Genomic DNA, 22,441 nt, shown 5'->3' with positions numbered 1-22,441 from the left:
ATTAATTTGGTCACAAGCAGCAAACAGTTGGTGATAGAAATATAATCAACATGCATTTACTTGATTTGCTCAAAAGAAGCCCGTTATTGGATGAGTTGTTCATCAATAGTGACAACAATGTGCTCAGCATGGACGTAATTGAGAGGGCCAACAGTTAAAATTGTCTTTAGCTGCTGAATTATTCAGTCTTCCAACATGGCAGGATGTTGATGGAGACATTTCAAGCATGTTATGAAGTGGCAATGTAGTATTGGACAGAAATACGGGATGAAATATTTCTATAATAATTTTTGCTCGTCACAGCCAGTTTGAAGCCGGGTTGTTATTACATGTTGTTTTTCTGGTTATTTCAGGGAATATTACCTTATGCATTGAATAAGTATCATTTATTGTGGACCAAACCAATGTGATGTAACCACGCAAAACAGGACTCTAGTGCGTCAATGTTGTGCTGGCACAACACCCACCATTTTATTACTTCAATACATTTTCACTGGGTCTCAATCTCAAGATTACAAAAGCTCCAACAGAGGACCAGCTCCTCCCTCAACCAGGCTTATGTCATCCACTCTTTATAAACATCCCTCCAGCAGGTGCCTGAGAAGCTGCCCGTCCTGCTCTGCCTCACTTCCCTCTCTGATCTACACACCAGCAGTCCACACAGGTGTCCAACAGCATGAAGTGCCTGAACAACCGGGCTGAAAGCCACCTGACCGGGCAGGTGGAGTTGGACAGCATGGGCAACGGGGCCTGGGTGAACCAGGGCTACTGTGGCTCCCCTCCGCCACCGCCCCGAGTGGTCAGCACCATCTACAATTCTCAGCCTCTCTTCCAGGGCTCCATGGACAGCATGTACAAACTGGACACACCCGGTCCATTCCCAGAGGGGCCACCATCCACTGACCGAAGCCTGGGAAAGGAACAGCGAGGCTGCTGCTCCTTCATCAAAGGTAGGACGAGGGACTCACTCAGCAGTTTACAACGGTATTCCTTCCACAACTGACACCTTGTGAGGCGGAGGCAGAGCGTCCGTCTAGTAATGCTAATGGTCCTGGTTCGACTTCTGCTTCTTTCACTTGTCCTTCATCAAGACACTGGACTCCTAACCACTGCAGATGAGCAGGTCGGCATCTTGCTTTGCAGCTTCTGCCATCACTTTATGAATGTGTGTGAATTTTATAAGGTGTTGTGAAGCGCTTTGAGTGGTCGATACAGGAAAGAAGGATATAAATGCAGTCCATTTACTGTTTACCATCTCTACCGTATAGAGTATGGACACTTATCCAAGAGCTTGATAAAAATACCTCATCTTTCTTTGGTTCTGGCTGTCCCATGAAATCAACTGATATGACACTTTTTTCCAACATAACACTTCTGTGGACCATCATCATTTAGGTATACTGTATTTCAACCCTGGATCTGAGTTGATACACTGTCTGCATGGTCTTTTAAAACACTTGACTCGACATCATTGAGCGTTGTAATGACTGTAATTTGTCTGTAGGCTTCTGGGGCACAACACTGACTGAAAACACCTCAAACAACAGAGAACTGTTTGTCCGAACCACTCTACGTGAGTTAATGGTCTATCTGGTGTTCCTGGTGGACATATGCCTCTGTAAGTATTGCACTATCCAATATGAATGTATGCTGGCACTCAAAATTCCCAATCAGTGGGCTGATCAAACGGTATGGGCACTCATTCTTAGCTTCTCTATACACGCAGTGTGTAAAAGTGCTCTGTACACTTCTAAAATGTAGATACTTTGAGAATGACACCTGCTGGATTGACATGCAAGCATGAAAAGGACTTCCAAATATCCCTCTTTCACACATTAATGGTCCATAATGTGACAGAGGGCGTTAAAGAGAATGAAACTGTGACAGTCTATTTTCATTGAAATTAATTAGATATTTTGTTTTGTGTTCCTGTATTTTTTTTTTTACCTTATTAGCAATCATGGTCACCTGTTTAGTGCTCACCTTTCGGCAGGGTGTTGTTGTATAGGGACTGTTGGACTGTTGATTCACCATCAAAAGCTTCTTCCTACTTTAATGCGAACCACTAATGCCTTCCCTATCCCTCTACCCAAAAGCCATTGTCCAGCGGAGCATTAGGACTGAAAGGGACTTGAGTACTGCTCCCTTGCTTTTTAGAGATAAGAGCATTTGTCCCTGTTGTTTTGTCTGGGTTAGATTTACATTGTTTGAAGAGGCTATTTGTGTCGGGCCACCATGCTCTCTCTGCAAACACATTACAGCCTCTGATCTGGATCCATTTAACTGCAGTGACAAAAACACGGGCAAACAAAGAAGTCTTCAATGAGGCCTTGCGTGTCTGCTCCTGAGTTGTCTTATCTCAGACTGTTGAATAGAGAAACATTTACAGCTGAGCCTGAGCAAAGCCAGATAGGAGCCCACGATTGGCAGCTAACAATGTGATGACGTTGTCTTTCAGTGACATACGGTATGACCAGCTCAAGCACCTATTACTACACTAAAGCCATGACGGACCTGTTTGTGAACACAGGAGGTGAAAGTGGGGTTAGGTTTCAGTCCATTGGCACCATGGCCGACTTCTGGATTGTGAGTTTTACTCCATGTTCATTTGCACCGTGTTTTACAACAATGAGAATCCACTGAGAGAAATGAAACTGCCTCCTCTCTCGTTACATGAACAGTATGCTCAAGGCCCATTGCTGGACGGCCTTTACTGGACTAAATGGTACAATAACCGGTCCCTGGACAGAGGAGACCGGTCCTTCATCTACTATGAGAACATGCTGCTGGGAGTGCCCCGAATGAGGCAGATCAAGATCATGAACAACTCATGCAAGGTCCACAAGGACTTTGAAGATGAGATTACAGGATGCTTTGACGTGTACAACGACAAGAAGGAGGAAGAAGTGAGCTTCGGCCTCGTCAATGGCACCGCGTAAGCTGCTCACTGTTTTCCCCACAGGGTTACTTTAGGTATGCAGTTAGACTACAGCAATGTTGTCTTGTTCCTCCGCAGCTGGACCTACCACACAGAGAAAGAAGTCAAAGGTTCCTCTCACTGGGGCTTGCTGACCACATACAGTGGAGCGGGATACTACCAAGACCTGAGTCGAACCAAAGAGGAGAGCGTCATGAAATTGGAGGAACTGGTGGACAACCTGTGGCTTGACCGAGGAACCAGAGCAGCCTTTATCGACTTTTCCACTTACAACGCAAACATCAACATGTTCTGTGTCATCAGGTAAAAAGCATTACTGACAAGAGCAACTTTACCCATTGATTGATTCCATTGCATTGGTTGGCTTCAGTTATATCGGCTCTCTCAGGTTGGTGGTTGAATTCCCAGCGACTGGTGGAGCGATCCCTTCCTACCAGATAAGAACCGTCAAACTGATTCGCTACATCACCAACTGGGATTACTTCATCCTCGGCTGCGAGATGGTTTTCTGTTTATTCATCCTCTACTACGTTGTGGAGGAAATTCTCGAGCTGCGAATACATAAGCTCTCCTATTTCAAAAGCATCTGGAACATACTGGATATCGTTGTCATAATGGTGAGAAAAACTTAATTCCTATTTGATTCAAACTGTTGTTTTCTTAGACTTTCTTTGCATCAAAGAAGTACACCTTTCTCCTTCCCAGCTTGCCATCGTTGCCATTGTCTTCAATATTTTCCGCACAGTCAAAGTAGACAACTTGCTTGGCAAACTGCTGGAACAACCTGGTATCTATGCCGATTTTGAATTTCTGGCCTTCTGGCAAACACAGTACAACAACATGAATGCAGTGAACTTGTTCTTTGCGTGGATCAAGGTAAAGTAACATCTTTAACTGAAACACATTCCTTAAGGATGATCTAAACTCAAGCCTCAACCTGAGATTGGGTGTTTTCTTTAGGTTTTCAAGTACATCAGTTTTAACAAGACCATGACGCAGCTGTCCTCCACACTGGGTCGATGTGCTAAAGATATCTTGGGCTTCGCCATCATGTTCTTCATAGTGTTCTTCGCCTACGCTCAACTTGGATATTTGCTCTTCGGGACAGAGGTGGACTCTTTCAGCACCTTCGTCAAGTGCATGTAAGAAGTGTACAAAACTGCGTCTTCACACAAGCTATTTGAATAGGATGATTGAGCACGAGGAAGGCAATCATTTTGTTGTTTTTCTGTCTGCAGCTTCACACAGTTCAGGATTATTCTCGGAGACTTCGATTACGATGCCATTGACCGTGCCAACAGAGTTCTTGGGCCGATCTACTTCGTAACCTATGTGTTCTTTGTTTTCTTTGTTTTACTGGTAAGCATCAGACGGTAAACACAAGACATTTTACGTTCAAAAGGATAAAGATGGGCATTCTCATTCCCTCTTTATGTATTTGACCCTCAGAACATGTTTCTGGCCATCATAAATGACACATATTCTGAAGTTAAGGAGGAGCTCTCATGCCAAAAAGATGAGCTACAGATTACTGACATCATCAAACAGGTAATCAGGTTGATGTAAAGTAGAAGTAAAATAGATATATCATGTTTTGACAAACGAAATGTACTTCCATTTTAATTCAGAGCTATATGAAGACATTTATGAAGTTGAAACTTAAAAAGGAGAAAATATCAGACGTCCAGAAGGCGCTACGATCTGGAGCTGGAGAAATTGAATTCAAGGACTTCAGAGAAACCCTTAAAGAGTAAGTGAGACAATATCAACAAAAAATAAGTTTATGTAGTGAGGGTTTTTTGGGGGGATTGCCTCATTGCATGGATCAGATGAAGGGTGTTGTATGCCGAACAGATTGTTAAGCCCATTGAGCCAAATTTATGATGTTGGGCTAAATAAAATAAATTGACCTTACTGGAGCATGTTCTAACCTTACCACTCTGATGATGTCATAGGATGGGTCATGCTGATCATGAAATTTCTGCAGCCTTTTCCCGGTTTGACCATGATGGAAACCAAATTCTAGACCAAGACGAACAAGAGAGGATGAAAATCGAGTTGGAGGAAAAGCGGGTTTGTGTGATCGTCTCTGCAGTTTGGCTTGTTTTTTTTATTTATTTAAGATATGGAATTCACAATGGTGTTTCCCTTTCTTTCTTTTTCTAAGGACGCTCTTTGTGCTGAACTCAACAATCTTGGAATGCATTATGGGAAAGATTTACTGGAGAAGCCCCCTGTAACATCTAATGAGCAGAACCACTCTGGGCATACGGTTGTGGACCAGGAACAGTTTCTTGGGTGGGAATAGTTTTTACATTTAACCTATAAATTGTACTCAAATATGAGAAATTGATTTGGTTACATTGGACTATAAACTGAAATATGTTTCTCTCAACATGGAAGACTGGCCAGACAAGTTCTCCAGCTTGAAAGCTCTGTGGCAGGCATCACATCCAGGATCGAGTTGATTGTGGAGAAACTGGGATTGCAAGAGAAAGCTGAAGGGAACGAAACAGCAAGGAAACTCACTGTGAGCAATGACAGATTAAGATTTCCATAAACCCTGTTGTACGCATCAAATACTCAAATATGAGCGAATACTGCTTCGATACACTGAAAGGTGTATTGATCCTATACGTAAAAACTGTGTTGTTGATAATGCCAAAGAGGTAGTGAAATAATATAACAGCATAGTTTTACTCCTTGATTCCTCTGAATACAAAATGTTTTAACTTTCGATAATCCCTATCCAGAGTGATGTTGCCGCCTCAGATGGGAGCGTCCTGGTTTGTGTGGACAGAGGGACGAAGGCATCGAGGAGACCAGCAGGTGGCACCAGAACCACATACGATTGCCGCATGTGATTGGCCTCTGAGGGACAGACTGATGGGTTATCTGGAGGTCAGCTGACACATTAGGATGAGCGGGTCACCGACGACAATGATTCGTTTTTTCACTACTTTCCAAAGTTAAAAGTCTGGATTCTTCAGACCAACATTAAACTACTCAGATTATGAGAAGGCAATAATTGCTGCAACTACTCTTTAATCACGGCTCATTTCATGGAAATATGTAAATACAAAGAGTTTTTAAATTCTTTGCTCACTAGGCGACCGCACTAGCTCAGATATGTAGAAGCCTACAATAGATGTTGTAGCCAAGACCTGGATATAAATCTACATATTATTAGTGTTGTGTAAAATACATTTATTTCAGGGGTCGGTGAGAAAAAAATAGTTATGCAATATAATCTAATATTATGCGGTGCGTTTGTCACCTAATCTCTGACGAAGTGATGCTTGCTTTGCTTTAGTCATTTCATGTTTGTGAATGTTGAAGTTCTACTACAGTTGCTCAAAAGGACCATTGACTTGTTTGCAGTGTCGTGAGATGTATCTACTAGATAACACCATAATTATGTTTATATAAGGTACATTGTTTAATAATAATTCATTCCCTTTGTCCACCTCCTGAGCTGCCAAAACATGTTATAACATATTTCCATTAAATGCAAAATAATTGGATTTGGCATGCATGATCCCAGTGGCCAGGATGTTTTAAAGAGGTCATCATAATTCAGGTTTCATACTAAAAAAAAAAGAGGGTTAAATGAATAGAAAATGCATACTAGCTTGAGTATTTAACATTCAAATGGTACACATTTCAGAACCTCTGTTTAATAATTGTTAAATATATTATTTACGCTGCTTGGTAGGTTAACATACAATTGTACAATGAATTCATGCTTTTCTGTCAGAAGCTGTGTATTGCAGGATTCATTAGTGTCTAATAAATGTACTGAATGACCAGGTTCAAACGTTTCTTTATTTGAAGTCACTTATTGAGTTTTCCCGTTTTAATGGAAAATTGATTTCATCCTTTATTATTAAACATCATTTATATTGTTCAGCTTATATGTATTATTGTCATAAAAGCAAATTGCCATTACATTCAATATTTTAAGCAACAAATGTATTACATGTCATAAGCGTGCAGCTCAAGCTGGAACATCCTCTGCTCACTGCTGCGTTCACAAACGGAGAAATGGGAATTTAGGTTTGTAATAGAGCCTCTGTAAATAACACAAAGTTTGAATTAACAGATACATCAATTAAGGCGTATTCATCAATCATATTGCTGAAATGTAATGATGGCATTTCTACCTACAATATGTACATTATTTCTAAAGTTTAATGAAGACTCGTGATTACGGTTGATATTTACACTCTCGGCCAACAGGACCCTATATTTCTTTTTTTACACAAACACCCCAGCTCCAATAAACAAAAAACATGAGCAAGTTTGTCGGCTGATTCAACAGGAAGAGGAGAGTGAGCTTACAAGTGGTGTAATACACTGTACAGAATGGCACACACGCAAATGGCAGGACAGCTTTGAGAATCCTTTGTCCAAATTTGCCAGCAACTTTAAAAAAATACTTTTCCGTTTATATGCGGGAAGAGTCTGCAAATACTGAGACATTTCTGGATGCACTAATGGGGCAAACTGTGCCTGCTGCCTTGAACAAATCAATGAGAGATTTTTTGTCCAAAAAAAACAAAAAAACAACCCAATTAGTAAACCTAAATAATTGGACAATTTGTCTTGAAGTGTCCAAGTCAAGTAAGTGACTAAAGAATTGTTAATGATGTCAAATCTGATGCAAAACCCCTCAGGGGCTGGTTCAGGTGCTAAATTAACTTGAATGTTATTTGTAGAAACTAACGGCCATTTTAAAGCCATGACTATAAAGTAAACAAGTTATCGAGAGCAGGGAAGAAAATATGTAAGATTCAATACCTTTCCAGGAAACCAGCCCTCGGAATCTGTGAACTTTACTAAGCTTTTCACAAGGTTTTCTTTATCTAGGGGGATTTTGCTAAAGCTTTTACTTTGAGATACAGGATTATAAATGAGTCAAATCTAGGCTACATTAAGGTGGAAACTAAAATGAATCAAAAGTTAAATAACATGCTGATCACTCCGATACAAAAACTGAAAAGAAAGAAACTTTTTTTGCTTTTAGAGTTGTGTAGATGACAATTTTCTTTGTACACATAATTTTCTCAAGAGACACTACATCCTGCTGAAATCTCCTTTCGAGACACAGTTGTTTATACAAATAGTCTCTTCACATATACCGAAAGATAAACTATCGTTTCAGGGCCTCTATTCACAAAGCATTTATCATTAATATATCAAAACAGGAATTCATTTCGAGCTATGAGCTGAAGATAAGCACGGCCCAACTTTTAGCAGGTTGGTTTATTCTTCTGGCTCAGTGCAGATTGTAGCACAAATTCCTAACCAATAACACCCACTTGATGCCATTTTACAAACCAACCTACTTCACAAAAATAAACTTAAGCAATGCATGAAGACTCAAGTGGAGTTTTGTATTCTGTTGTAAACAATTACAGAAATATGCAGTGAAAGTATGACAAGTAAATCAACATTTTAACAAGTCTGTAATAAACACTGAAATATATAAAAAACAAACACTTATTGGCATATTGAAAGTGGATATTGCTCAAGTATGATAATTAAATATTAATGTTATAAAGTTTCCATGATTTTAAGCCTCGTCATTTTCAGTGAGACGTTGGCGTAATGTGATGGCTTGTAGTAACTGTTCTTGTAACTCATCAAAATGGCTGTGGCGGTTATCTTTCTATGAGTACATGTCCTGTTTTGATCAAATTCTGAATATAGGAGGTTAACAATTATGTTTTGAAGGACTACACTTAAGTTTTGTGGGTTTGGCCCATTGGTTAACTTATCCAGTGAGTGATATCGAAAGGTCTCGCTCTCAGCAAAGATGGCTGTCTAGTAAGAATGCCAGCGCGACCGAGTCCTTCTTCACACACACACCGGGTAAGGTTTCACATGGCCAAACATTCAAAAGGTTGGAGTGCCCTTTAACATCTGCTTTGACCAAGACAGTTGGCTTGGCTTTACTTCAGAAGCCCAAGAGCATGTTTCAATAACAGAACTATGAATTAGGATCATATAAACTATTTTCAAATCAACTGGTGGTTTTGGAGCAATAATTAGCTACAAAGGCTTTGTGAATATGGCCCCCTACCCTTCTTGGAACACAGCGTCTGCCCAGATGAAAGAGTGCTGTGTGGTCTAAAAGGGTTGACGAAATCCTCTTGGTACTACACTTAGGTTTGGGCCGGCTCACTGTGTTTGGTAGCCGGCCATGCTAAAGTTGGCCAGGTTGGACATGACTTGAGCGGATGGGGCCGCAGCCTGGCCTGACTGGGTTCCAAAGCCCTCCACCCAGGCTGATGATTGGGACTGCCTGCAAAGGTAAGTACCCAGTTAGTATGACGTGGTCACTGCAAATACATAATGATAAATGATGAACAAATAAATGCTCCAACAAATAAATAAAGGGAAAGATCCATTTTAAGTAAGTAAGGCATGGTCAAGTCCCCATCCATCCCAATATAGAGTAACTTAATGACGGAGTTAAGTCTTCTAACCTGTGATTGAAATAAATATATACAAGTGAATGAAACTCACTCCACTCCAAATCCTTGCTGGTTCCACGTCTGGCCGTACATGCTGTAGGAGGGAACTTGCCACCCATTTGTCACATACTGCCCAAACTGTTGCTGCTGCTGTTGCTGTTGTTGTTGTTGTTGTTGCTGCTGCTGCTGCTGCTGCTGTTGTTGTTGTTGCTGCTGCTGCTGTTGTTGCTGTTGAGGATTCCCATAGACCTGATTCCACTGACCCCACTGACCATACTCAACCTGAGTGACAGAGAGAAAGTGAATGACAATGTCGCAATAGCTCTATGCTCAATTCAGAGCAAATACTGCAAGAAAAAAGGCTTTTGAAAATATTTCAATCTAATGTTTCACTCCGAAAACATATTTTGGGATTTATTACACAGATTCTATTTCTGTTTCATAGTTAAAATATATAATATAGGCTAAAAAGAAAGACTTCAGTGGGCCCTCGTGTTTAGGGTCATTCTTCCTCATTTCCTGTTGTCCATATTGTTTTATAAATCGTATTAATTCATTATCAGTGACGTTTCCCTACCTGCTGTGGACTCTTTGCTACGTCAGGAGATTCTTTGCCCCAGAAGCACTTCACTATGTGTCCTTCAATGGCTGTGCCATTTACTGAAACAATGGCATGGGCAGCACTGTCGTGGGAGGAAAACCTTAAAAAGGGAAACAGCAGCTTAGCAGTCAAAGTTATCTTACAGAATTTCAGGTCAATCAAAAAATACACAACAACAAAAAACGTTTAAGCTCGCTATTTTGAGCTGAAGACAAACGGAAAATAAAAGGCCACCGACAAGGCTGACCGCCATTGACTCATGCAGTGTGCTTGTGTTGACATCTAGAGGCCAAAAGCTGAAATGCAGTGAGGCGTTACCTGATGAAAGAGTATCCTTTCTCTGGGAAAACTCTGATTTCCATTATTTGACCAAATGGTGAGAAGGTCTGGCGCATCAGGTGTTCTGAAAGAATCAACAGAAAAAAGAATATTGTGGTTAGTTTATTGGCTATTTGAGGAAAGTGTGTGGTGAGAAATAAGACTAATAATGTAGCTTGCCTATGTTGCATCTTTAGAAAGCGTTACACTTGCCTGACAGTCCTAACTGGATCCCTCCACAGTACACAGTACAGTTCTGTGGACTGGACTGAGTCAGCACGTCATCGAACCTCAGCTGCTTTGAGCCATCTGAAACAAAAACAAACAACATTTCTAAAAAGGGATGTTCCTACACACAAGTTTATACCAAAATCAAAACAAAGTCACAGCTGTGATTTATGATATAATATGGGATATTCTATAGTTAAGAATAAAGTCTGATGGTGATGGTGTAGTCAGACCGAAATATGCCAGGAGAAATTGACTCGCCTTGGAAGTAGAAATCCCCGGTGTGGGTGTGCAGGCACTTTAAAACTTACTGTCCTGGACACTTTTTGGTGCTGGTGGTTTACGTGTTGCCCAGTTGGTCCTGATTTGGCGTCCTCCAAGCCACTGTCCCCCCATGTTAATGATGGAATTCTCTGCATCCTGTAAATTCAAATCAGAGACAGTTACCCCTCTGAATTGGATGAATCTGTGAAGTTCACCGGCAACTAATGCTGCGTTCAGACCAAAAGCATTGAGATTTTTTTGCGTGCGTAGCAAAGTCAATGCACAGACACGAATGGTTGCGAACAACACAATTTCCGCTGGGCGGCGCGAATGACGTGGATAACGCAAATGCTGCGGTGCGAAAAATTTGTCAAATTTGCACAAGTTCAATTTTTTTTAACTTTGGTATAAAAAATTGTGTGACACTGAGATGTGAAAGACAATCAGTGTTGAGATACTCCGCCCGCCATCACTGCCAACCTGTCATTGCTGAATCAAACTGCAGAGCTGTGTACGGCTACGGAAAATATTATAAACCCAGACACGATGGCGTTTGACGTTCCGATGTTTGTGGGACTTCCACAACAAGGATAAGGCAGAACTTGTGGTTATTTCAATGGTGGATGGCTGTAATGGTAATGTTTTTTACGGGGATAAGCAGCGCCCTATTTCCAGCGGGAATGATCCGAATGAACCGCATCGAGCAAGTAAACTCACGCGAGTAAAGCGTTGCGAATATTCCCAACGCTTTTGGTGTTGAACGGAGCATGATACTTCGTTCTCAAAAATATACATTAGTTTGTATTACTAATATAACTATGTCATGTTAAGAGGATTCAAAATGTTGTCAACTATCTTTAAATTATTTAATTGACTGTGACTGTTTTAAAAGTAGGATAATAAACAGAAAATAGAAATAACCTTCATTCTGTGTTCTTGCACTGGAGCCTTACCAGTTTGTTGTAGAAGGACACAAATCCATACCCCTTTGATTTGCCTGTCGTCATGTCCTTCACAACACGGGCATCCCTGAAGGAAAACGTGAAAACAACTTCAGTGCACTTTTCATTTTTAACGTTTCAAACTAAACCACGCAAAACAAACTGAACTACTCTACTCTGTCCTACATTAATGTACATTAGCTATCATGACCTTGTGCTGAGCACTGACTTGTAAAATAACTTCAAAGCAACATTTGAGAGGAAAAAGAACAAGTACAAAAACATGCAGCCTACAGTACTGTTTTTAAATGATTTCAGATGATTTAATGGATCCTTGCCACTAGAGCACCACTTCCTGTTTTTAACAGAACACTATTGATGTAAATTCAAAAAAGGAACAGATTAAAGGAATTACCATGCATTCTTAAAATCTGCTGCTGGTGCTCTCACTACAAATAGAAATATATATAGAAAATATCAAAAGAGAAGAAAGGAATTAAACGGCATACATGGCCTGTTAACAGATTTCTGTATTTTTCCTGGTCAATTCTTTACCACCACTATGGAGTATGGAGTTTGGGGAGCTGCAAATTTTTGAGAAATTGACATTTTCAGAAATTTTGGAAGAGGATCATTGCACTACAAACAACACTATGCAAATCAAAAAGAGACAATTTAAACATAGATTTAGAGGAATACATTGAGTGCTGGAATTTGTTAATCTAAGCTAGATCATGTTAATACATAGCATCTACAAATAAAGACATATGGAAAGAATGGAATAAATAGAGAAAAAAAACTACATCTGAGTCTCCAGAGTGCACAGTTCCTTGCTGTTAGCCTTCAAGCTCCTGTCCAATCCTATGAGCATTTCTGTAAAATAACCAAAGTGCTATTACTTCACTGAGACCCACAACTAAAAGCTGTTCAGGTTCATACAAACAGCTTACATTTTGCTGACATAATATTTACTTACCACACCCTAAATATGCAAAAAGCAACAAGAAGAGGCTAAAAGTTGACACTTCAAAAAAAAACAAAAAAAAAAACAGTCATACAAATACACAAACTACATGTAAATAACTGGACAAAAGCTCTTAAGAATTACCAGGTATTGTGTTGGAAATTAATAACTGAAATGAGTAATGATGTTTTTGAATAAGCAATAAATATGTTAGAAAACATCCAATATTCACTTTCATGTGAAAGAGTACTTAAATGTATGATTATTCATCACTATGTACATATACTACATATATGGATGTAATGTCACTAGTGAATAAAACAAAATACATCAAGATAAAGCAAAATTGAATTGGTTCTCCTGAACATTAAACATCCCTGTTGACTTCTTGGGTTTTTACTTTGTGTTAAAGTTTTCTCATTATACTTGGAGAAAGGAGGGGGGCTGGAGAACATGCAAGAACATCGGAGACGGTGGCAGTTCATTGTCAGACCCCTTCAACCCCTCGAACAACAGGGTGTCCCAGTGTTTCATAATAAACCAGTGATTTCATCCCAAAACTAAATAATTCATATGAGATCAAATGTGGCTCATAGACTATTGAGAAGGTACAAAAACCTTCAGGAGGCCATCCCTTGTGGACCAGTGTATGAACTTTTTTAACATTATTATATTTACAGTTAAGTCACCCCATATTGTATGCATGTGAACATGGTCATAGACATTTGTTTCAGAGCATACGTTGACATGCGATTATTAATTAACTTAATATTTCCCACATTTAAATAAAACAATATGCTTACATTGTAGCATTCAATTTGTTGTGCTGCACATACAAATAATTATCCTTCTAAGTGAAAACTTACGAGATTTTTCCAAATGGTGCAAATGCAGCCTTGACATCCTCTGTGGTTATCTCAGGGCTCAAATCTCCCACAAAAACATGGAAGTGATCTAGAAGGAAATAAACAAAAGGAAAGGGACCATTTACTATTCTCTGGTAAACTTTGATTTTAGCAGATTATTAAATTAATAGGTGAACACTTACTGGATGTGTCTTTCTTCTGGCTGCTTGGAGTGGTGGCCCAGTTTACTTTGACCTCCTGAAACAATATTACAGAGAACCTTTAAAATAATGACAGACGCCCTGAGAAATTACCAGTCTACACCAGGAACAAGGATCACAGGGGAATTCAAGCAGTTGACTTATTGTCCTACCTTTCCGAGTATCTTCCTCCCGTTCATGGCTGCAAGAGCTGCAGCAGCATCTCTGTGTTCAAAGAACTCCACAAAGCAATAGGGGTCATTGCTTGTGTGCTGCATTGGGCAAGGTCAAACACAAAAGTTAATAAGGTTGGTCCCACACAATTTAGGAGAAAATGTGATGTCACTGCAGCTAAAATGTGATTAATTCCGTTGTATTAAACAGTAGATTTATTATTACAATGTATTATCTGATGTTACATAATAAGTTGGACATGGTCCCCATCCTGACATGAATACAGGGCAGGGGACAGAACAATAAAAAGGAGAAGACATCAAATGTTATATTTTCAAACCAACAATCGTGGCTGCTTACCTCTGTGATCATTTTACAACTTTTACAAGGCCCGATCTGAGTGAAGAGTTGCAGAATCAAGATCTCCGTTACATCCCTGGAGAGGTTTCCCACGTAACTGCAAGGGGAAACGGGTATCATTCAGCTGTTCACTGTTGTAGTTTACTCAAGGTAACGGAGAGGTGGTACACATTGTGATCATTTTAATTAGCATGACAAACTAACGCATACACAGCTAATTGTGGGTGTCCCCATGGTTGGTCTTTGAGTTAGCTCGTAATGATGATCGTGACGTTATTTTTATTAGCGTTAACATTAGCTAGCCCGACGTTTCTGGAGGCTATCGACACGGCAGCCGCCGTTGACTCTCCAAACGCGTTTCTATTCCACCGTATGTTGAATAACCTGAAGGGAGTGAACCATAAAACGGTGTCGTATCGCGGTATTCTCTGGGCAGTGTACGTTGGACAGCGGGTACCGTTAGCTACGTTAGCCACCCGGTTAACGACGTGAGCGAAGCTAAGAATAACGGACAGTCGGACACCTCACGTTACTCACAGGGTCTTGGGGTAGCTTTCGTCGTCCATGACAAAGCCGACAGCTAACGTTTACTGAATCCGGTTAACCCTGTTAATTAACTAGTCACAACAACTAGCTAACTAGCTTAGAAGCTAGCTAACCGGGCGCCAGGGTATACGTCACGCTGGGAGTCCGGAGAGATAGCGGCCGTGCGTGCGTGGGTGTGTGGGGAGGGGGGGGGGTCGGTGTCTGTAAAAACAAGAGCCGCGGCGAGCCGAGGTCAAAGTGAGGTAACCGATAGCTACCATTTGTACAGTTTGAACCAGGTTTCAACATTGGAAATAATTAATTTCTTGAAAATAGACTTTGTTCCTGGGTGTAATTAGTGAATTATTAATTGCAAAACGGCGAACGCATTTAGAAGTTAATTTATCATATAAGGGAACGGAAGTGATTTGCGCAAGATACTTTTATTTTGAAGTCGAATGCAAGGGTGAGCTTGTTTTAATCACCGGCGTCCGGCGATTCGTGGCAGTTTTTCGAACCACGGAGACCTTTCTGGATTTAAGCCTATATCCAGTCTGTGACTCATGTAAAGGCTCCAGTGTGAATTACTCATTCATGTTTAAAATATTACATTTGATCTCATAGCAAATCTAACTGAATACAATGTGTATAAAATGCGTTGACTACTAACTCATTGAGAGACACATATTGTAATATCCAATACACGTAGTATGTGAAAGAATATGTGAAAAAAAAATCCGCTGTATCACGAGACTGTTGAATTACAGAATAAATTGTTTGGATGCCTCTCTGAGTATGGAAGGAGACATGCATTGCAGTCTGTCACAATGTATTTCAATCCCAGCACTGGGGGCGCCAAAGACAAGGACTCTCACACTCATTTAGTAGTTTTTGACAGGTGTTTTATTTTTATTTAAAGGCCAATAAGAACTTGTTCTCCGGTTTAGTTGAATTCGGGAAAATCTCCATCAAAATACCCAGTTTTTGCCAGTGGTTCCAATTCGTGTAGAGCAACACGGAGGTCTTTACTCAATAAAAACAACTTCTCAACCATAAGAGATGGGCGGGTTACAAAATACCTATCCATTCAGTGCGGTTAGATAAGTTTGAAAAGTCCGTTGTATGTCCCTATGCTCATAGCATACTAGTTTTCCGGGAAAATCAACATCATCACTGAATCTGACCGTTCATTTGCCAATGTGACTGTCACTGACTAAAGGCATTTATTATAAAATAAGCAACGCATAAAAAAACAAATCCCTTCATTTTATTTAAATTTCCTGTATTGTGTCGCTAACTTATCAAATGTAGTATTCTTTATATTTGCTATTGTCAGTCTCCTGTGTCCAAAAATAGACACCTGTCATCTTCTACTGTAATCTCTGCCTCTCTCCTAAAAAATATATATATCCATGATGTGATTTCACACAGACTTCAGCCAAGAGAACTTTTTTTTTTTTTCCCGAGATTTCCTAGTATTCCCCTTGAGTTGAATTTGAATAGACCTGTGATAAAGGAAGAGCTGTCATGAGAAGTGTCACTGCATGTTGCCCACACTGTCGCGCACCACCGCGCTTACGTGGGCTTAATTGTGTGCACCAGATTCTAGCAAACACAGACTGAGTTCCTTTGGAATAAGGATTTATCACGTGGGAGTCTGAACACATCTATTTGGGGAACCTATTTCATTATGACAAAAGCTTCGGGATTCCCATAATTGTAATAAACAACAACAAAAATCACAAAAAAAATAAGAAGGGGGGGCTCAAGAGGTCCAGGGAATATCAGGGCGAATAATATTCCCCCGTGAGCAGGAGATCAAAATGACCGCCACGGTTTGAGCACGCACTTTCTCCACAGCTGCAGCGAGAACATCCTCCACAGTGCGGAGAAAAATAAATAAACGCAATGGAGACCAGAGGTTTACTTTGTGGCTGTGTTTTGGACGCACACACGCGCGCACGCACACACACACACACACACACGCACACGACATAGCAGAACCCTATGGCACGGTATTCAGCGCCGTCCGCCTCCAACATTAACCCGGCTATTTCGAGAAACTTCCAGCCCACTTTTCCCACGTCACTTCAAGGAATCTTTAAAGCGTCCGTCGCCGAGAGTGAAACATGTTTCAGTACTCGACCGCCGCAGCAACATGAACGGCATGAAGACACAGTCGCCGATATTGACGACGGCCAACAACGACAGCGACCCTCTCCCCCTCGGCTGGGAGGTCAAAATCGACCCCCAGACCGGATGGCCCTTCTTCGTGGACCACAATAACCGCTCGACGACCTGGAATGACCCGCGACACGACGCGAAAAAGGTAAGATTTTAAAAAAAAAATAAAAAAAAAAGCGAGAGCGTAATAAAGTTGGCTCGTCCGACGTTGACGGCTAATCGTCTGTACAACTTCTGCAACGGGGACTTGTTTTTGTTTTTGTAAATACAGCGAGCTAGTGCGTGTTTTTATTGTTTTTTTTTTGGGGGGGGGGGTCGCGTTGTTAAAGAAAAGCGTTGCGCTGCATCACTGTTGTACATTAATCTTGTTGACGGGAGGCCGCATTCAGCACCGCCGCCTCCCCCTCACGGACAGCTCATAAGCCCATTATAACGGGTGATCGACCCCGTTATGTTCCTGTGTCATGATCTGGACACTATTATTACCCGGTGACTCACCGTGCAGCGTGTGCGGGCCACCTATAATCGAGCTCCCAGCGCGTTTAATAACAATATCGTCCGCGCTGGGGGGGGAAAACGCCGCGACGTCCAGCTCATATTAAACTTTTCCCTTACAAGGCTTGAGGCTGGTGCCGCCGCTCACGTTTTGGCTTCTGGAGGCTTGCCTGTACGTGCGATCGAGGCGCTGGCTGCTTATTTAATACATGTGGCGAACAATCGTACAGGTCTGCAGAGGAAAAAAACAAACCCCTTCCACCCCCCCCCACCCGCCCCTGACAGGCTGCCAGTTGGTAATCTTTCGTCTCGGAGAGAGACCGTGTTGTCCAAAGTTAGGGTCCGGAAGAATCTGCTAGAAAGACACAGCTGTTGGGGGATAAAATTGGTGCAACGGCGCTGGCAGCGTGCAGTGAGTGTCCCACACAGACATGACTGCAGAGGGCAAAAGGGTCGTTTACAGCTACTTAGTAACTTTTGTCTCGGAGCGAAGGTGACACTGGTTTACATATTAATGCAGGGTTTTTATGTATTTTTCTGCGTTGGTGTTGTGTTGGTGGCCGGAGGTAGAAGGTCATTGACCTGGTGCCGAGTTACCAGAATACTTGTTGCTCTACAGCTGTCATTTGCAGGTGTCTAGTCACTTAGTACACTATTAGAACAACACAAATATCTTATTCTATTTTGGCTAAAATAAATGATGTGTCTCATTGTTGGACATCCAGCCGCCTGTTGACAGAGCCATTGTTGTATTTGTGGAGATATTGTGCTATTTTTAATTAAGTATACTTTCAATAGGAATATATGTGTGGTATGTGTTCAAATGTGTTCTGGTATTATTTATACGTTATTTTATGGTACGAGAGCAGCACTGGTGTGATTAAGTGAGACTGACACAAGGAAGAAAATCTGTGTGTGCCCTGATGTTGTCTAGCTGTTAACATGTTAGTTTGGAGGGTGAGACAAACTGTTGTGAGTGGGCTGGTGAATGATGTCCGTCTTATCGTGGAGCTCAGTTTCACAAAGAAACTTAGAAATTGTTTGACTGGAAACGAGCGCACGTCCATGTTAATCAGAGGCTCACTTCTTTATCAAATACTCAATAGAGGTGATATATTTGGCATCCCCATGTGTCACATTTTAACCTGTGACCTTTGCAGTTATCTCAGGCCTGAGAGAGCTTTCCTATTGAAAAATACCTCCAGGTTTTGAAAAACATTCAGTTGTATGTCTGGAATCAGTTTTTGCAGACAAGATGTTTAGCTGTTTAGTTTTGGATTTACTTTATTTAAATATAAATGTTATAAGTGGAGAAGACAAGCAACTGCCAATACAATTCACAGGATGAAAGTAGTGTTACTTCCATCACTCAACTGCAAGAAAAGCTATTTTTTTATTTTTACAAGTAACAATTATTACATTTTAATTGTTCAAAATAAACCAACCACCTGTCAAAATATTTGATGATATTTGGTCATAATTTATATATTTTTTTGAGGTGTAGGCTTAGACTTAACTGTAAATGACTCGAAACATATGTGGTTAAACTTTTTGTAAAATGTAAAAAAACAATGTTAGTGTTGCCTAAAATGTATAGGCATTCTAGCGTATTTTATTTAGTTGTTTTCCTTTGCTAAATGATGCAATATAAATAATAACCTGTTAAACGATATACTGTTGGCCGTGTTTCAGGTCAGAGAAGTGTCCGCCAATGGACCCAACATACCACCAGAACCGAGCCCCCCAGAGTTACAGAAAACCTTTGTGAGAGAGATGAAGCACCCCATTCTTCGCCCAGGTTACGTTCCTATTCCTGTATTCCACGAGGGAGCGGAACTGAGGCAGCAACAGCATCCGTGTTATTCCTACATCCAACCAAACACTGCACAGAATATCCGGTCCGATGGACGGACTCCTTCCCCAACGCCGGGGCTCCACTGCAGGCCCAGATCACCTTTGCATGGACCTTCAGATGTCTGCCCCGTGGAGCCTGGAAAGGCCAGCTCGCCTGTTTCACAAACAGCAGAGGTTGGATTTAAGTCTGCATGCTGCAGGACCGTGCATGCCAAATAAGTGATCAAATACGTAATTTTTGCTGTTTCAATTTGCTATGTATTCTAGGTTTACACCGCTCCGCACCCCCTACCCCCACGGCCCAGCAGCACTGGTCTTCAAGCAGGTTACATCCCCATCCCGGTGATCCATGAAGGTGGAGGTGGAGGAGGAGGAGGAGGAGGAGGCCAAACACAAACGCAGGCTCAGTTGAACCCCTCTGTCTACTCTCAGCGCATCCCCTACTCGGAGCACCAGCAGCCCTTCTATCGGATTCAGAGCGACGAATGGCCGGCCTACTCGGCAGCGATGCCGCCCCCCCGGGAAAGAGCCTCTCCGATTCTGATTCCTCAGCATCGCGATGCCACTTCTATTCACCTCCAACCTCATATTAGAAGCCAGTCACCTATTGTAACGCAGGTGCTGGGAGAAAGACCACAGGTACTTTTTTTGTGTGTGTTTTCACTTGGATTGTTGCTCATGTTCAAAAATGTGCGATTTTTCTTGTCAGTATGTGTTGACCTAGATGTGACGACTTCTTTTTAACTTCTAAGGCACAGCAGCATGTCATCACCAGAGACCCGCCCCAGAAAATGGAGCAGGAGCAACAAGGAACTCAGCAGAAACCTGAGTATGCGCAGCTCCCCCAGCCGTTGCACACGGAAGCTGACGTCCAAAAACCTCAACAACCTCAACAGTTCCACCAACCTCAGCAACCACCGCAGTTTCAGCAACCACAACAGTTTCAGCAACCACAACAGTTCCAACGGCCACAACAGTTTCAGCAACCTCAGCAACCACAACAGTTTCAGCAACCACAACGGTTTCAGCAACCTCAGCAGTTTCAGCAGCCACAACAGTTCCAGCAACCTCCGCAACCACAACAGTTTCAGCAGCCACAACAATTTCAGCAACCTCAGCAACCACAACAGTTTCAGCAGCCACAACAGTTTCAGCAACCACAACAGTTTCAGCAACCACAACAGTTTCAGCACGCACCACCTCAGACACCCCCACAGCCTCAGCATCCCGAACAATTTCTGCAGTCACAACAACAGTTCCAGCCTCCCCAGAAACCAGAATCACCACCACAACAACACACTGCAGACATCACAGTTCAAATACCCCCAAAGCCCGAGCCCCAGGACACAACGCCTGATCCACCAGAGGTCCCACCTGTAAAGGTTGAGGCTGAACAGGCCGCCGAGTGCCCAGTCCACCCGGGTTTAGCTAAGGTGCAGCTGATAGTCGGAAGGGTTGCTAAGCTGCAGCAGGAGGTGAAATGCTTTGACGGAAAGAAGAATGGTAAGAAGTACCTATTACTGGAGGAGCTGCTGACCAAAGAGCTCCTAGCACTGGACACGGTTGACCCAGAGGGTCGTGTAGATGTGCGGCAGGCAAGACGAGACGGAGTCCGTCAGGTTCAGAACATACTGGAAGAACTGGAGCAACTGGAGGAGCAACAAGCCAGACCTGCAAGCGAGACGGCGATGGAGGGAGACGACCTTACACCGAAAGGAGAGCCCAGAATGATCGCCAAGGAAAATGTTGAGCTAGCCAAGGAGATATCATAATGACTTTACACTTCATAATCAAAGAGGGGAGAAGGATATCCTGCTTTATATTTGATAGTGAATGAGCCCGACCCGGCCAACTCTCCTCCTTCTTTATCTACAGCATTTGTGGAAGTTGCATGCGTTGATTAACAGTGTTGGTATTTACTGCCATTCAGCACATACTTGATGGTAGCTCAGTGCGATCATGTTATTAAAGCCAATGTTGTTGCCTTCTATGTTGTGCCAATGTCTTCATAAAACCACAGCTGTCGTGATCAAGGTGTCACCAACAATTTCTAGTCCAATTGAACTTCGAATAAGAGGCCTTTTACTAAATAAATGGGAAGAAAATGGGTATTTTCTTAAGAAATGTTATGTGTGGTTGCCTTTTGTCTTGATCAAATATTGTACGGAGCTTTCCTTAATCCAGTTACCAAATCAGTCACTACACAAACGTGCAAACATTGCGGCTTTAGAGCAAAACTCACTGTCAACAGAAAAAGGCATTTCGCCTCTTTATAGCGATATGGCCATGGAGGAGCTGCTTTGTCCCGAAACACAGTGAATATGTTTGTTAGATGCTGCTTTTTTTGGTGCATTGCTGATTTTGCTGTCTTTGCACTTTGCCATCATTGAAATGTATTACGCTGAAGCATCAGCAGCACTTCATTTGAAATATATAAGTTACACAAGTTTTGATTGACGTGTTTGTATGTGCATTAGTTTACTTGTTATTTCAAACACTATATCAGTATTTATATCATATAGTATTTTGGTACATTTATGAATGTGTAATGACAATTAAAAGTGAGATGTGTATCTTACTTGAGATGTCAGACAATCAGCACTTGGTGTTGTCAGAATGTATAACTACCACAGCCACAATCTGTAATGACGCTAACACACAAAAACGGCCTAAAAGCCTTAAAAATGACAACTGTGATGAAGTTGGCTGATTCTTCAAGAGATGAAGATCAATCTGTCACCTTTCAAACGGTTTGAAATTATTTTGAAGATGACGCTAATTGTTTGTGAAGTAATTTGTCAATATAATACGATCATAAGCCTGTGAGGTATATGGGTCACTGCCTAACACCTTTACAAAATATGAATTATGTTGTTGTGTTAATCACAGTTTATCAGTAGCAGACATTGTTGAAAGCAAGTCACGTTGGTATGTTTGAAAATAAAAACGTATTTGACATGGATTTGGACTCATATTTGTGTTCCCACAGACCAGGTCAAGAATTGACATGAGTATGTGAAGATGTGTCCTCAACAGTATTTGGCTGACTTAAGTCTGGTTTAGTTTTCCAC

The 22,441-nt window shown here is 41.6% G+C and overlaps 3 protein-coding genes across 7 annotated transcripts; 2 read left to right on the top strand and 1 right to left on the bottom strand.

Annotated features, from left to right (window-relative positions):
- The first annotated feature begins 676 nt into the window (after nt 1-676).
- On the top strand, nt 677-5,802 carry pkd2l1 (polycystic kidney disease 2-like 1). The gene is made up of 15 exons (XM_068568014.1): nt 677-950; nt 1,505-1,618; nt 2,459-2,586; nt 2,682-2,935; nt 3,017-3,241; nt 3,327-3,555; nt 3,644-3,814; nt 3,899-4,080; nt 4,177-4,297; nt 4,388-4,486; nt 4,567-4,688; nt 4,894-5,011; nt 5,106-5,236; nt 5,342-5,468; nt 5,692-5,802. The coding sequence occupies exons 1-15, from the start codon at nt 677-679 to the stop codon at nt 5,800-5,802; spliced, it is 2,406 nt and encodes an 801-aa protein (XP_068424115.1).
- A 942-nt stretch (nt 5,803-6,744) lies between these two features.
- On the bottom strand, nt 6,745-15,013 carry tial1 (TIA1 cytotoxic granule-associated RNA binding protein-like 1). Of its 5 annotated transcripts, XM_068567709.1 has the most exons (12): nt 14,850-15,013; nt 14,313-14,409; nt 13,952-14,050; nt 13,782-13,836; nt 13,600-13,687; nt 11,782-11,857; nt 10,876-10,984; nt 10,550-10,645; nt 10,337-10,421; nt 9,995-10,118; nt 9,470-9,699; nt 6,745-9,245 (listed from the first exon to the last, which is right to left on the bottom strand). In XM_068567709.1, exons 1-12 carry the CDS (start codon nt 14,876-14,878, stop codon nt 9,122-9,124), a joined length of 1,212 nt encoding a protein of 403 aa, XP_068423810.1. In that variant the 5' UTR covers nt 14,879-15,013; the 3' UTR covers nt 6,745-9,121. The 5 variants fall into 5 exon arrangements, with proteins under 5 accessions (XP_068423810.1, XP_068423811.1, XP_068423812.1 ...); XM_068567710.1 differs by lacking the exons at nt 14,313-14,409; nt 14,850-15,013 and adding an exon at nt 12,573-12,642 and having other exon boundaries at nt 13,952-14,035; XM_068567711.1 differs by lacking the exons at nt 14,313-14,409; nt 14,850-15,013 and adding an exon at nt 12,185-12,218 and having other exon boundaries at nt 13,952-14,035.
- A 1,797-nt stretch (nt 15,014-16,810) lies between these two features.
- Nucleotides 16,811-22,326, top strand: bag3 (BCL2 associated athanogene 3). Its single transcript, XM_068568584.1, is given in 5 exon segments — nt 16,811-16,985; nt 16,988-17,166; nt 19,209-19,544; nt 19,638-20,009; nt 20,123-22,326. Coding segments are annotated over 5 exon segments (1,926 nt in total). The 5' UTR covers nt 16,811-16,966; the 3' UTR covers nt 21,143-22,326.
- Nucleotides 22,327-22,441: the final 115 nt, after the last annotated feature.

This window comes from Clinocottus analis, unplaced genomic scaffold (assembly GCF_023055335.1).
Source record: "Clinocottus analis isolate CAN_PGR_092001 unplaced genomic scaffold, fCliAna1.0.p SCAF_8, whole genome shotgun sequence".
Taxonomy (NCBI): Eukaryota; Metazoa; Chordata; class Actinopteri; order Perciformes; family Cottidae; genus Clinocottus; species Clinocottus analis.
This window is presented reverse-complemented; position numbering and strand designations above follow the sequence as displayed.

Coding starts and splice junctions, on each gene's coding strand:
- pkd2l1 (XM_068568014.1), top strand. CDS start 677: ATGAAGTGCCTGAACAACCGGGCTGAAAGCCACCTGACCGGGCAGGTG. Junction 951..1,504: donor CTGCTGCTCCTTCATCAAAG/GTAGGACGAGGG, acceptor ATTTGTCTGTAG/GCTTCTGGGGCACAACACTG. Junction 3,815..3,898: donor TGTTCTTTGCGTGGATCAAG/GTAAAGTAACAT, acceptor TGTTTTCTTTAG/GTTTTCAAGTACATCAGTTT.
- tial1 (XM_068567709.1), bottom strand. CDS start 14,878: ATGGACGACGAAAGCTACCCCAAGACCCT. Junction 13,837..13,951: donor GGAGGAAGATACTCGGAAAG/GTAGGACAATAA, acceptor ATATTGTTTCAG/GAGGTCAAAGTAAACTGGGC. Junction 9,700..9,994: donor TAGCAAAGAGTCCACAGCAG/GTAGGGAAACGT, acceptor TCTGTCACTCAG/GTTGAGTATGGTCAGTGGGG.